The 16547-nt window shown below is 40.6% G+C and overlaps 1 protein-coding gene across 1 annotated transcript; it reads right to left on the minus strand.

The window, feature by feature from the left end:
• Nucleotides 1-6518: 6518 nt before the first annotated feature.
• Nucleotides 6519-9327, minus strand: LOC114530706. The gene is made up of 5 exons (XM_028552312.1): nucleotides 8689-9327; nucleotides 7325-7850; nucleotides 7129-7226; nucleotides 6953-7002; nucleotides 6519-6676 (listed from the first exon to the last, which is right to left on the minus strand). The coding sequence occupies exons 1-5, from the start codon at nucleotides 8880-8882 to the stop codon at nucleotides 6519-6521; spliced, it is 1026 nt and encodes a 341-aa protein (XP_028408113.1). The 5' UTR covers nucleotides 8883-9327.
• Nucleotides 9328-16547: the final 7220 nt, after the last annotated feature.

Genomic DNA, 16547 nt, shown 5'->3' on the forward strand with positions numbered 1-16547 from the left:
GTATTTTTGAATGTACGCTTTTAAGCGTGCTCAATCGAAGCCACTGCGACACTGCACGCATATTCTGTTTATACTCGATCCGAAGTTGAACAACAATGCACGCATATTCTGTTTACTCGATCGAAACTAAACTGGCAACTGAACGCATAATTCTGCACGACCAAAGTTAAACGTCTGTACGCATATTCTGTGTACTCGGTCACAACTAAATGACTGCGCGCATATTTCGTGTACTCTATCTACCGCATATATTTCAAAATTTAATAATATATTATATATGTTGCTAAAATGGGCAATTGATGATTTACAGATTTCTCATTCCCTCGTTTTAAGCCGTTAACCTGCGCTGTTCTTTCAGTGCCTGCCAATCTTCTGCTTTTATTTATAAACTTTCTTCGGTAATAAAACACAAGCAAAAACACCCCTTTAGCTCGAGTAAACGCTAAGCAAGGTTCTTGTTTTTATTTTAAAAGAATCATCATGCAGTCATATTTATATTCCCATTATGCCCGACTGATTTCTTTTCTTAGCTATTGTTTCTACAGTTGTACGAACATGAATATTAATTAACAGTTATTCTGCGAACTCGAGTCGTACATGTGCTGTTAGTCATAAACGATGAGAGTGAACATCTTATTTAGCTATATATATCTACAGATTTTTTAGAATGAAGCGCTTTATACAATAATACATGACACGTTTTTCATTAGAAATCTATGAGTTTAGTGTCCCTGACTCCCAGAAAACAAGTTCTCTCGGTCAGGTGTTTAAACGAGTGCCACTCTATACTCTAGCTACAGTTTTACTCTCTATTTATTTTATGCTGACAAAAGTTTCAATTTAATTTATCATTTCAATTTCATAAAACGTTTAGTTTGCTGTCCCTGTAATCTTTGGCTCAGGATACGCTTGTTGCAGGTTTCTGTCGCAGAATGCTTTTAATAACTTTCATTCCCTCGGTGCGTAAGATCGCGCTTTTCCAGTAAAAGATCAAGCAGTTAAATGTACCATTCATTGAGCCGATGGTTTTACTCCACATTCCAAAAATGCCTCTGTTAGGCTCATCCGTAATGTACAATTAGTTAATTAATCTATGACGTAGTTTTGAACTGACAACTGACAGGTTGAAGTACTGTTGAGATATCATATATCATAGGAGTCTGTAGTATTATTGTTGTAGTTTTGAAGTCAGATATACACAGGGGAAAAGGGTGTATAATCACCAGTATTAATAAAGAGTTTCGGAGTACAACGTGTAGTTTTGGAGTATATACATATATCAGGACCTGTACCAACGAGGCTAACATTTGGCGACCCCACCAGGACAAGGTTATTTAGACAATTTATTATCGAAACGAAGCGAGACAGCGAGTCAAGGACGCGCAACTTATTCGAGGTGAGATCGTTTTAATTTGCTTGTTAAAGGAAAACATGTTGGTAGAAAAAGTTGACGCTTCGTGCGTTTATTCGTGAAAGAGACTGCATGAATCGGGAATTCGCTTTAAAGAACGATAACATTGCTATTAGACAATCGAACAGTGTTTGGATCAATTTAATGCTAGTATTAATATACTATAGTCTGTATGATTGAATTTGCGAAATCTCGCGTTAATTGTTAAAACGGTAAAACGTAGACATTTTAAGTATTAAACAACATGACTACGGAAGAGCTCGAAGAGTTACAGTTTGAGCTAGAGTCCCTATTATACACTAAAAACCAGGGTGAATTAAAAGAATTCGCGGGTTGGATTAAATTAGACGTTGGACTCGAGGGTAAAAGCAAAATAGCCGCAACGAAGCTTATTCAAAAAGCGATTGAGCAAAGTCTAAATGCAGAGGGAGAATTGGCACAGAAAATCGAGTGGGTTCAAAACGCTATTAAGTCTTTGAAACCTGAATCGCAGAAAAATAAACCCGACGATGCGCTAAGCGAATTAAAGAAACAAATTGATGAGCTAAAACAAAAACAACAAGCGGAAATGGACAACATGTTGTCTAAACTAGAGACAAAATCGAAAGATAACGCAGATAAACCAGAAAGCCCTAGAGAAACAAAACTTTCTGCCAGCGAGTCAATTTTGCGTCGCGAATTTAAGATTTCAGGACAAATTGGCGAGCCAGGTCAAACGGACAAATTAACATTTGTGTCACTCACTCATCAAATCGATTCCGGATTAAAGCGCAAGTATAAGGAATGCGAAATTGTCGGCGCTGTAATTCGCGCTATTTCCTTGCACAGCAGCCTACGTAGTTACGTAGAAACATTGAATGATTTGTCCCTCCCCAAGCTAAGAAAGATCCTTCGCGTGCATTATCGAGAGAAATCTGCATCGGAACTGTACCAACAGCTGGCTACGATCTTTCAACACCCGAAAGAGACAGCACAGCAATTTCTCCTTCGCGCGCTCGACTTGCGTAACAAAGTAGGTTTCGCAAGCAAAGAATCAGACTGCGAAGTCCACTACGATGAACCTCTAATCGAAAAGACGTTCATGAAATCGTTTGAGACCGGTCTTCGAGACGATATTCTCGCGGCGAATTTGCGGCCCATTCTTCGATCAACGCCATTGACAGACGAAGATTTAATGAGACACGTCAACGAGTTGGCGTCCCATCAAGCGGAAAGACAAAACAAGCTCGCATCTGAAAGAAGGCTGGCCAACATTAACTCGTGCGAAATTGACGAGTCGAAGAAATCTATGGAGGGGGATTGTGGACAAAATTGTGAGACGCTGTATGCCGTACAGTGTACTATGCTGTAGTCTATTTTGTAATCGATATGATGCGATGTCATAGCCGGAAGGATGAATGTTTCAGAAAGCGGTCGGACCGAAACGTACCCAACAATGCAATATCGTATCCGGAGTTGTAACATGTCGTATCTGGAGATGTTATGTCGTATACGGAGATACAACACGTTGTGTCCAGAGATGTAATGTCATTTCCGAATATGTAATACGTTGTATCCGGAGATGCAACATCGTATCCGATGATGCAATATCATGTCCGGGTGCAACATCTTGTGTCCGGGGACCTAATGTGTTAGGTTAATGTGTAATATCGTATCCGGGGACGCAACATGTTGCTCTGGAGGTGCGATATCGTATCCGGGAGAAGCAATGTTGAAGCCATTGCATTAAAATTCATCTGTAATTTGGCGCGAAAATACTGATCACATGACAACCACCTTTTGTATTATAAAAGCAAGATGGCGGAGAAAGATCTTGTAGACAAGACAACCGAAAAAATGAGTGAAAAAAGAAAGCGATAAAAAGGAATTTGAGGTGAAAAAAATGGAAGGACAACACCGCACGCCAAATGAGTTAGTTTACATCAATATTAAGGAAATACTGAACAACATCATAAGAAAATTGGAAAGTCAAGACTGTGATAACAAAGCTGAATACGCTCATTATAAAGTTGAATGGCTTATTGTGTTGCTATTGCGATTGGGTGGACCGATGGAAAATTGTTTGCTACCATCCCTACTTGAAGCCCAACATATGTTAACGGCCGCGGTGGACAAGCAAGCAGAGAGTTTCGCTACAATTTTACCACCAGTCACAAAAACAGGATTTAAAGGTAGACCGAAATTTGATATACCAATTGATCAGCTGGAATACCTATTGGAAAACGGATTTAAAGTAAGTGACATCGCGAGTTTGTTCTGCGTTTGTCAGAAGACTATTCATAGACGACTTCAGGAAAATGGAATGTCAGTACGTAATACATATGAAAAACTTACTGATGAAGACCTAGATATTTTGGTAAAAAACATACTGCAAGAATTCCCCAATTCTGGTTATAAAAGCATGCGTGGACATTTGTTGTCAAGAGGTTACAAAATTCAAGAAATTCGGATCAGAGAATCAATGAGAAGGTGTGATCCAGAAGGAACTATTGTTAGAGCACTTCAAATTCGTGTCACACACAGGCGATCATACAGTGTAAGGGCCCCTGTCGTTATGGCATATGGATGGGAATCATAAATTGATAAGGTAAAACTACATACTTTTGCTTGCATGTATGATATATAGATGTATATGTATCATATATGATATTCGTACTAATGTACTGTTTTTCTCAAGATGGAATTTTGTGGTGCATGGGTGCGTGGATGGTTACTCGCGAAAAATTAGTACCTATCATGCAATGGAAACAACCGAGCTGATACTGTTTTAACACATTTTTCAAATGCAGTTGCTACACATGGACTTCCTTCCAGGGTGAGAGCTGATCATGGCGGAGAGAATGTACAAGTGGCACGGTACATGTTAAATCACCCTTTGAGGGGCCGAACAGGGGAAGTTTTATTACGGGTGCTAGCGTTCATAACCAGCGAATTGAACGGTTATGGCGAGATGTCTTTGTGGCTTGCCTGTATATATACTATTCTGTCTTTCAATATCTAGAAGAAAATGGCTATTTAGATTTATCAAATAACATCCACAAGTTCTGTTTACATTATATTTTTGAGCCACGGATAAATGCACATCTTCAGAGATTTGTAGAATCATGGAATAATCATCCCTTACGAACAGCTGGAAATAAGACACCAAATCAACTATGGATATGTGGCCTTGCTCTGCTTTCTAGAAGTTCTGACCTTGCTGGGATTGAATTGCAACAAGAATTAATGCAGGTAATAATGCCTTTTGCTTATATTATAGGTAAATATACTTAGTACTATAATTGCAGAATGTGATTAAAGTGAACACACATGTAAACGTAAATTGGTTTTTAGAGTGACAGTCGAAAGCAACCTTAACACTATTATTCATAAATGTGTGTGTTGGAGCAGGGAGGGGGGGGGGCATTCATTTAAACAGGATTTTTATTATATGTTGAGTGTTCATTGGAATAAATATGGTATTCATTTGTTGATAACTCAGGCTTTTTTTCAGGACTGGAGTGAATATGGAATAGATTGTGAGGAATTAAATAATGCAAATGAGGAAACTTCACCCATAGATCTACCAGACGTAACAAACCCATTGTCAGAGAGAGACTTTAATGAGTTGCAGGTACAAGTGAATCCAACTGCACATGATGAAGCATATGGTATTGATCTATATCATCAAGCCTGCATATTTGTCACTGGACGAGTCCATGATTATATTTAAGTACTTATACTTAAAACCTACCATAAAAAAACAGAACCATTAAGACAATGCAAAGATACTTTAAACTAAGTACAAAATTCAAACAGCTTACTAACATGTACAGTAAACTTTACAATATATCCCCTTGTCTTTTTGTACGAATGAAACAATATATCCCTTGTCTTTTTGTACGAATGAAACATTAAAAGGAAACAACAATATCAACTGTTTGTTCTTGCAATAATACGTCAAAGGTCACGGTTAGAAAGCAGATCAGACCATACCGTATCCAGGTCCTTCCAAGATATCATCAGCCAAACTGGATATAAAGACACCATAATCTTCATTAGCATATCTGGAAGTAATTGGAAAACAGAAGGAATTGGCGCATGTGTTTCCTTTGGCACGTGTTCCAGGTAGTGCACCATGGATGAATTCCACTGTGCCTTTGCATCCACCAGGAGGTGGGTAACGCAACCCAGTTGCAAACTGGTAAACATCGTTCAGGGTTAATATGTGCGTGGCCTCTTCTTCAAAAAGTTGTTCACCAAGTATGCCATCCAGGTTCAGCACAGTTCTACTAACTTCTCCCTGGCTGCACTTTTTCAGAAATTGGTTGAAGTTGAAGATTACAAGTTCTTCTTTTTCCCTCTTGGACGATCCTTTGACCGAGAATGTCGGCACGAAGGGTTTTCTGACATCTTCAACGGAAAGCTGGCTGTATGTGAGCTCTTTGAATGCTTCTTCTGGGTGTTCTCTCAAGACACTTAAGACACCAAATGTCGACAAGCCTTCTTGAAAGCTATGAATTTCTTCCAATGCCGAGCTAATCATGATGTGTTTAGCAACAGCTTGTATTAGCTCCTCTTTTTCCCCGAATAAGATTTTTGCGCTGTTTATCCCCATGTCAAAGCGTTCGTCAAAATTCAACAAGGCCTTCGTCCAATCATCTGGGTTTGTGCATCCATTTAGGCTCTGTAGTTTCGTAACTATTTCAGCTTGATCACCAGGAATCTCCTTGATACTTCTTCCGCAATACACTTTTTTTCTATGCCAAGAATAAAATTTGCCAAGCATGAAGAAAAAAGATGTGGGCCGCCAGCTCCATTCAAAAGTGAAAGGGCTACCAATTGCCCGAATGCTTTGTAATAGCCGCTAGCTAGTGCATTCTGATCATGTAGAAAGGTGATATACGGGAAAGCACCTCTGGTGAGCTTGCAATCAATAGATTGGCGAAAAGCAATCGAGAACATTTCTTTCGTGGGCCCCCCGTGTCAACCGCTGGCTCTCCGACGAACTCGACTGAAACTTTACTAGTTATCATCTTGCATGTTTTGACATCTTCAAAGGCATTTTTCAAAACGCATCTTCTCTGAACAAAAAACTCAATGTTCTTTTCTGTTTCAGGTCGAGTCTTCAATGAAAGTTTATTGAGATCGAGCATTTCAATTCTTCTGTTTGGTCAGAGATTCCACAGCACTTTATCAATTCCAATTCATCTCCATCATCTTCAGCTAGTAGTTCAGCAAACTGTCTATCAGACTCTATTTGCTCTAAAACAGAATGCCCAGGTTCTGTAAAAAATTGATTATACAATCTGAGTTGGTTTTATAATTGAATATTAACATTAGCATAAGGGGCATTAACCATTTATGTTTCTTAACAAAGAAATGTGAAGTTTTGCAAATTTTAAAAATGAAATTCCAAACTTAATTATTTTCATTTCATTTCATTTCAAAAGCAAACATACTTTGTAAGAAATATACTTGCATAAGGGGATTGACACAACAACACTACATATATAATATATATGAGACTTATGCAATCCTTACAAGTTACAAATATCTTACCAGAACTTGATGATGGTGTGCATCCAAGTGAAGACTGCCCTTCAGTATTTCTGTTTAAATAGTTGAAGGGTATATATATGGTAAAATATATTGCTGTCTTGCACAATGTATAATTTTGGGACATACAATTAAAGATGCAACCAATATTTTACATGAAATTATTGAAAGAATCTTACCTTTGCTGGCATTCCTGCCTATGTATCTTAATTTCAGAAAAGTCCAAGGATTTGTTACAAAAAACACAATTTACAGTTGGGTGGCCACTTCTGGTATCCTATCAAGAAGATACACAGCGCAATTGTAATATAGTGCAGTTCAGTGAGTGCAGTGTAGTGTAGTGCAATGTATTGCTAGAAACTTTATGAAACTCACGTGATGTAACAATGGCGATTCATCTAGGTCAGCTTGTAATGGCCTCATATATACTGCCGCTTGAGAGAACCGCTCTTTTATATATGGCAAAGAATACCCATCCTTCCCAGGTGGGATTAAATGGAGAGCTCTGGATCCACCACCACCACCAACAGCCCTTAACACCTCGAATCCACCACCATCTTTCAACCTTGGGAATTTTTCATTAAGGAAACTACAAACTTCAGAGTGGGTGGCTTTCTTGTTCGGGAAAACTAACTTCATTTTCCCTAGGCCAGCTCTCATCAGGACTTCCATTCTTTCTCTGTCAGGTGTTGTATTCTCATCACATCTTGCAAGCATACACACGTCATGTGTCCATGTTTCCAATGGAGTAAAGCTTACGGGTGTATACCCCTGAAGCCTGGGTCTTTTGGGTTTTGGTTCAATTCTTGGCGCAGTATATGTGCTTAATCCTGGCCGATGTGCTGAAGGATGAACAGGAGTCTTTGCAACATTTCTGCTACAGAGCCCAGGAAATACTCTTCTGCAAGAAAACATGACATTTTAGAAATAATTTACACAGTTACAATCAATACAGAGATTAATAAGACAAAAAACCAAATGCATATGAATCAATTTGTACAGGAATGCAAAAATGTCATATCTTAAGAGAGTTTATTTCACATGGCTTTTCTTTTATATGACCCCCTCCCTTCATGCAACCATAAGATTCAGACATCTCCTATATTATCAAGGCTTTAATTAGCTGGTAGGGGGACAATAATAGCAAATAATAGGGGGCCATGATAATAAATATTTCTAAATCCTAAAATTCATATTATCCTGTTTTTAGCAAAGAAAAAAATACCCATGCAACCATCTAAACTATAGTAAAGCCCTAACAGGGCCTCAGTGTCATTAGTGAAGTCATGTGGCATTTATTTTGAAAGGACAAAACTGTGTCAATTAAGCATTTGTTAGAAATATTTTGAAAACATTATTTATTTCTTGCCAATATCAATTTCTGAATTTAGGGAGTGAGATTTTCATACCTTCAAATATTATTTCGTACTAGTATACGAGCAAAATAATTTTTTATGTAGCTTTGCACTCTCACCAAATCTGTTATCTATAACTTTAAACTATCACTATATTTAAATTATGTTATCTATAAACATAAATTTTGGTCAATACAATATGAAGTTAACCTTAGCTATTCAACTGCTTTTTGAAACAGATTTATTTCAAGATAATGACTTTTTCAGTAAATGACGTAAATTAAATAAATGTTTATCATTTCATAATTATAATATAGCAATTCAATGCTACGTAGTACATTCATTTACATATTTTAATGAAAGGTTATTATAAATAGCACATACCTAAAGTTTTGCGCAGCTAGTTGCGGCGTTGAAGCTATCGATGACGCTGAAGATGTCGATGGCTCATTAGATCTTGAATTTCCATTCATGGAATCTTCCAGTTCTTTTATCGCATTCTTAAGTATCGCAGTTGTCTTTTCTACAAGATCTTTCTCCGCCATCTTGCTTTTATAATACAAAAACGTGGTTGTCATATCATTTTCGCGCCAAATTACAGATGAATTTTAATGCAATGGCTTCAACATTGCTTCTCCCGGATACGATATCGCACCTCCAGAGCAACATGTTGCGTCCCCGGATACGATATTACACATTAACCTAACACATTAGGTCCCCGGACACAAGATGTTGCACCCGGACATGATATTGCATCATCGGATACGATGTTGCATCTCCGGATACAACGTATTACATATTCGGAAATGACATTACATCTCTGGACACAACGTGTTGTATCTCCGTATACGACATAACATCTCCAGATACGACATGTTACAACTCCGGATACGATATTGCATTGTTGGGTACGTTTCGGTCCGACCGCTTTCTGAAACATTCATCCTTCCGGCTATAACATCGCATCATATCGATTACAAAATAGACTACAGCATAGTACACTGTACGGCATACAGCGTCTCATAATTTTGTCCACAATCCCCCTCCATAGAAATCTGTTGACAGCAACCAACAAATCCTGGCAGAAATTCGCGAAGTGAGGACGGAAGTTGAAAACCTGAAACGACAACAAGCCACTCGAGGTGATTATGTGTCGAATGACGATCGGAACGAGTCGTATCACGATCGGGGACCACCAAAGATCACGCGGTTCCGTGGACGAGGGTGTCAAGCCTGCAAAAAACGTAAAATTGGCGCCACCTGCAGACACTGTTTTGCATGCGGAGAGTTGGGACACATCGCGTCTGAGTGTGAAAAGAATATGCCTCGACAGAATCAGGGAAACGGAAGACGGCTACCCCGAACGTGGGACAGGGATTAGCCGAAGAAAAGAAAGGGTCCCATCAGTGCAACGGCTGCAATCAAGTGTTGGAAAAGACTTTTTGGCGTTGTGAATGTTGTAAACTTGTAAACTACTGTGGTACGAAATGCCAGCGGAAACATTGGTCACAGCATAGAATATTATGTAATGCCATCAAGCAGCACATCCAAAACAGGAAACAGACGACGGAAGACGCAAATTCGGGTATTTTCGTCAGCCATCTAACACCAGAACAACACCGAAAGGTAGTTAGCCTGGTAGGTAGGAGATGTTCAATCAAAGCGAAGCTTAACGGGAAAAGAGCAGAAATTCTGTGGGACACCGGGGCCCAAGTCTCTATCGTTTCGGCCAGCTTCATAAAAAGGAACTTTCCTACCATGTTGGTTAGAGATGTTAGTGAGTTACTGGATGGTGATCTTACCTTGACTGCAGCCAATGGTAGTAATATACCGTACAAAGGATGGGTTGAACTGGATCTCCAAATCGGAGATTCTGAGTATGTACTTTCTGTTCCATTTTTAGTAGCAAGTGAGGAAATGGAACTTCCATTGATCGGTTTCAATGCAATAGAGCATTTGATCAAAGTCAATAAGCTACAAGGTAGCGATATGGCAAATGCTTTAGTTGGCGTGAATGTTTGTAATGCGACGGCTCTTGTTGATTTCGTAAACAGAGTAAATCACGATGAACTATGCTTCGTAAAGACCTGCAAAAAAGATGAGGTCATACCACAGGGAAAATGTTTGAAAGTGAGCTGCAGAGTGAACACTGGTCCGCTAGATAAACCCACACCAGTTTTGTTCGAAGCCGATGAGAGCGGTCAGTGGCCATCTGGTCTCCAAGTTTCCGACACATTATTGACAGCAAAGGCTGGGAAATCTAGCCGTGTGGAAGTAGAAGTGAAGAATACCACCAAACATGATATAGTATTACGGAACAGGACGGTTCTAGGACGCCTACAACTTATTCAATCAGTTACCCCAGTCGAGGTGAAATTAAAGACAGACACAGTTGAAAAGTCATCTCCAAAATTAAAGGAAGAAACCAAAATCCCTAACGACAAGGGTGAGCAAACAACGAACTTGCCAAAACACTTGGGCGATGTGGATTTGCGAGATTTAAACGGTGAACAAAAGAAAGCTGCGACACAGCTGCTTATGGAAGAGGCTAGTGCGTTTGCTGTAGATGATGATGACGTTGGGTGCATCACAGAGCTTCAAATGGAAATCAAACTAACCGATACCACACCTGTTCAGAAGAATTATGTCGCCGTGCCACGACCACTATATCCGGAGGTGAAAGCATATATCGAAGACTTGTTGAATAAACACTTTATTCGCAGATCGACTTCATCTTATAGCTCGCCTGTGGTTTGTGTCAGAAAGAAGGATCAGAGCCTACGCCTGTGTGTCGACTACCGTGAGTTGAACAAGAAAAGCCAAGTAGACCGTCATCCAATACCGAGGATCCAGGAAACCCTTGACAATCTCGGCGGAAGCTCGTGGTTTTCAGTACTTGATCAGGGTAAAGCCTACCATCAAGGGTTCCTTAAAGTCGAAAGTCAACCTCTTACTGCCTTTATAACGCCATGGGGGCTGTACGAATGGGTTCGGATCCCATTCGGACTATGCAATGCACCAGCATCCTTCCAACGTTTCATGGAAACATGTTTGGGAGATCTACGAGATGACATATGCGTGCCATACCTGGATGATATCATCGTGTTCAGCAAATCCTTTGACGAACACATTGAACATCTCCGGAAAGTGCTCCAACGCCTCAAAACACACGGTGTCAAGCTAAAACCCAGAAAATGTACCATGTTTAAACGTGAGGTCTTGTTCCTTGGAAGAGTCGTGTCTGAAGAAGGATATAAGTTGGATCCATCTACGATTGCTCCAATCCTTCGCATGAAAGAAACTCCACCAAAGACTGTAAACGAAGTCCGCAAACTAATGGGATTCCTAAACTATTATCGTCGGTACATTGAGAACTTTTCAAGAATCGCCAAACCGATATACGACCTCGTCAAGCTGGTTGACCATGATGAAACTGACGTTAATCTCAAGCGGAAATATCGCAATCAGCCACCCCCAAACCAACAAATCACTTGGACGGTATCCCATCAATCGGCCTTGGAGAGACTCATTCAATGTCTTGTGAGCGTTCCAGTAATGGCTTATCCAGAACCTAATAGTCCATTCGTGTTGCACACTGACGCATCCGAAAGCGGTCTAGGCGCTGTTCTATACCAACAACAGAATGATATTCTACGTGTCATCGCTTACGGTTCGCGCACGTTAACGACAGCTGAGAAAAACTACCATCTTCATTCCGGCAAACTGGAGTTCCTCGCGCTAAAATGGGCAATTTGTGAACAATTCAAAGATTACCTCTATTATGCACCAAGTTTTGTTGTATTCACCGATAACAACCCATTGACGTATGTATTGTCGAGCGCGAAATTGAACGCAACAGGTCTTCGGTGGGTCGGAGAGCTAGCAGACTTCAACTTTACAATTCGCTATCGACCTGGGAAAGCAAACGCTGACGCCGACACATTATCTCGAACGCCAAAAGACATGGAGAACTACATGAAAGTATGTACTAAGGAGACAACACAAGACGAGTTACGGACAATAGTCCAAACAGTAAAACTCCAAGAGCAGGGAAAGATAAATTGGGTATCTTCATTGATCGACGACCCAAGCATCCTAGAAGTCGACGCATCAAAAACCCGAAAGAGCAACGAATCAACATTGGGGGCGGACGACATAAGACAAGCCCAAATCGAAGATAGTGTTATTGGTAAAGTGTACTCCTTTATTAAAGCAGGTAAGCGTCCAACGACAAATGAGCGAGCCCGTGAATCAACAGAGACACAATCGCTTCTACATGAATGGCAGAGACTGTCAATTGGTTCTGACGGAGTGTTACGGCGGAAGAGAGGAACACACGATCAAATAGTTCTACCCAGAAAGTACCACGCAATGGTACTAAGAGAACTCCACAACAACATGGGTCATCTTGGTTCTGATCGTGTTCTACATCTAGCCAGAGATCGATTCTACTGGCCTCGCATGCAACGAGACATTGAACATTACGTGAAGAAAGTGTGTCGCTGCGTGAAACAAAAACCTCCACGGCTGAAAATACGAGCTCCACTACAACCGATTATAACTTCGTCGCCATTCGAGCTGGTGTCAATCGATTTTGTTCATCTGGAGAAGTCGAGGTGGGTTTGAGTACATCTTAGTGATCGTTGATCACTTTACGCGATACGCTCAAGCTTACGCTACTCGAAACAAAGCTGGAAAAACCGTTGCAGAGAAGCTTTACAACGATTTCGTGTTACGCTTTGGGTTTCCCGCCAAATTCCATCACGACCAGGGCGGGGAATTCGAGAACCAACTTCTCGGAAGGCTGGAACAACTTTGTGGTGTGAAGCATTCCCGAACCACCCCTTACCACCCGCAGGGCAACGGCCAAGTGGAAAGATTCAATAGGACGTTGTTGGATATGCTCAGAACACTTCCTGAAAATCAAAAGTCACGCTGGAAAGATCATGTCAACAAAGTTGTACATGCATACAATTGTACACGGAACGACACAACCGGGTATTCACCATTCTTTCTCCTCTTTGGACGTCATCCCCGACTACCAATTGACCTTCTACTAGATCCCGACCTAGTAACCACCAGTAAGACTTATCCCCAGTACGTGTCAGAGTGGAAGAACGCTATGCATGAGGCATATCGGCTGGCTGGACGAAAGGCGAAAGAAAAGGTGAGAAAGCGAAGAAACACTACGATCGTTGGGTACGGAGTTCAGTGCTACAGCCTGGCGATAGAGTATTGGTACGGAACTTGAGTGAACGGGGCGGTCCTGGGAAGCTGAGATCATACTGGGAAAAGGACGTTCACGTTGTTGTGCGAAGGAAGAGTACAGAAAGCCCAGTTTACGAGGTTAAACCTGAAGGTACTGGAACGAAGAGAAGAACATTGCATAGAAATCTTCTCCTTCCGTGTGATTTCTTGCCAATGGACAACCAAACGACCGGTGAAGCTCCATTACCACGCCCAAGTAAAAGACGGCGACCGGAACTCGTTAATACGAGAGCAAACAGTAGAAACAGTAGCGAGTTCTCGAGTGATGACGAAGTCGAAGTCGTAGTAAATGTCAATCCCAGAGATACAGGCCCTAACCCTCCAGTCGAGAACGAGAACGCAGTCGAGAACGAGAACGCAGTCGAGAACGAGAACGCAGTCGAGAACGAGAACGCAGTCGAGAACGAGAACGCAGTCGAGAACGAGAACGCTGTTGAGAACGAGAACGCAGTCGAGAACGAAGACGAAAACGCAGTCGAGATTGAGAATAGGAACGCATTCGAGGACGAGAACGCAGTCGCGACGGAGGTGGTACCAGACGTACCAGAACAGAATGAACAACTAAGAGCAAGAAGATCAAGACACGCACCTGACCGCTTGACATATTACGGCCCTGGCCAGGTCGAACCAGCAAATGTATTCTACATGACAGCAACAACCCCACCACCACCTCCAGTTATGTGGCCACCTCCCATAACGTTTCCAGTGAATAGACCCTTTCCCTTTGTACACCTACCACCTGTGTATTGGCCACCCTTCGTGGACAACCCACCTTACCCATTTCCCCATTCAAACATACCCTTTCCACCAGCCAACCACCAGCAACCAGTGTATGGACAGCCAGCGATGCCGTATCAAGCAAACTGGAATTTCAATTATTAGATAACCTTTACTATTTTTTTATATAGAAAAAAACGCTCCAAACTTTACAAAATTATTTAGGATGTACAACATCCAGAAGCTATCGAGCAAGATAAGTAGACGTTTACACCACGGTGATACGAGCTGCAGCGTATTATTTTGGTTACGAAGTTAGCAAAGTAGATATTTGATAAGTAGGATCCTGGAAAATACTTAGTAGCGCTGTGATAGATTCATGAGAAACACACGTTTCTGGACTAACAAAGTACCACATAGTACTGTAATTAGAGTAGGAGCATGTTGAAAAATCCCAAGTGTCACGGGACGACACTTATTTCAAGAGGGGGAATATGTTAGGCTCATCCGTAATGTACAATTAGTTAATTAATCTATGACGTAGTTTTGAACTGACAACTGACAGGTTGAAGTACTGTTGAGATATCATATATCATAGGAGTCTGTAGTATTATTGTTGTAGTTTTGAAGTCAGATATACACAGGGGAAAAGGGTGTATAATCACCAGTATTAATAAAGAGTTTCGGAGTACAACGTGTAGTTTTGGAGTATATACATATATCAGGACCTGTACCAACGAGGCTAACACCTCTAGTATCTTCAGAAGACCCATTCGCATTCGAGTTCATCCTTAGTCCAAATCCAATATAGATAAGCATTGGAACAGAGAACGCCACAAAGCAAGCGACAGCCAGCAAGCAACTCGATATATTCTTAAAAGTAAACGTCTTTCTCGTATCGAGGGATGAAGCTCCCATTCTGCGATTCTTCTTCGCGATTGTAAACAGCTTGTAGTTCACAAACAACATCGGAAGAGCGACAAAAATAGAAAAAATGACCAGGGCAAAATTGTGAGAAATTAGAAAGTTTAGATGCATCGTCAGTAAAACTAAATTAAAGAAACTTAGTATTGCAAGAAGAGCTAAAAGTTTGCCCTTTGTTACAGATGTTCGATGATAGATGGGATGATACGTCGCTAAATATCGATCAAAACTCATGACAAGAAGTGCGAGCAAGGAAAAACCAATGAAAGCATTTGATAGGAAGACTAAAATGCGTACCCAGGTAATCCGATGAGGATTCTCATTTCCAGTCAACCAAAGCATCGTGATAAAAACCATCAAAGAATGATTAGTTGAGATCGTAAGCAAATCGCAACAGGACAAAACCATGATCATGAAATAGCACAATTTCTTTCGAAGCTGCGCTGATCTCCAAAAACTGATTATCACCAAGGAATTTAAACATATTCCCGACAGAAAGAAACATATATTCACAACAAACAGAAATATCAAGTTGAGAAAATATCCGAAATCCATCTTGTGCTTATATATCAAGTGCAACTTTATGGCTGACTGCCAACTTGTATTGTGGTCTCAAGACTACCGTGAAGTCGATGGAATTACTGCTTCGTACCAAGGATGCGGAAGTGAAAGGCCTGGAAATGGATACAGAAAGTTATAGGCATATAATTTATTAATTATAAAGCTTACATATGTTCATATTAGACGGTGTGATGAGGTATTTTATCACTCGAGCTAAATTCCATCTGCTTTCTTTTTTTGCGTAATACTTATTCTCCTACGCGATCAATCTTAAATTTAACCAATCAAAATAAATCGTGGTCGCATGTGACATATTTGTGACCATCTACTGTGAACATCAGCTGCGGGTGAGGACTATTTTCTTGCATACGAAACGTTTAAACGTTAACAAAAGCCCCGTTTACACCACACAAGATTTAATTGCGGCACGGCACCCGTACCGATGTCATGCATCTGTGCTCGGCCTTTGTTTTGGTATTCTGAACACTAAACAAATGGATACGGGTACCAATTTTAGCCGTGCCGTGCCGTGCCGATAAATTGACTGCAGTGTAAACTGGGCTAAAAAGTGTAATAATAGTGCGTTTTATTATGTGTACCCATGCATGCACTATTTGCAAATTAATGTACGCTTTCTAAGCGCACTCGTTTGAAGCTAAACTATACTGCATGCATGCACGCATATTTTGTGTACTCGGTCAAAACTAAACGACTGCGCGCTTATTTCGTGTACTCGATCTACTGCATATATTTCAAAATTTAATCGTACAAAT

This window comes from Dendronephthya gigantea, unplaced genomic scaffold (genome assembly GCF_004324835.1).
Source record: "Dendronephthya gigantea isolate DGI-Jeju-01 unplaced genomic scaffold, DenGig_1.0 000065F, whole genome shotgun sequence".
NCBI classification, from domain to species: domain Eukaryota; kingdom Metazoa; phylum Cnidaria; class Anthozoa; order Malacalcyonacea; family Nephtheidae; genus Dendronephthya; species Dendronephthya gigantea.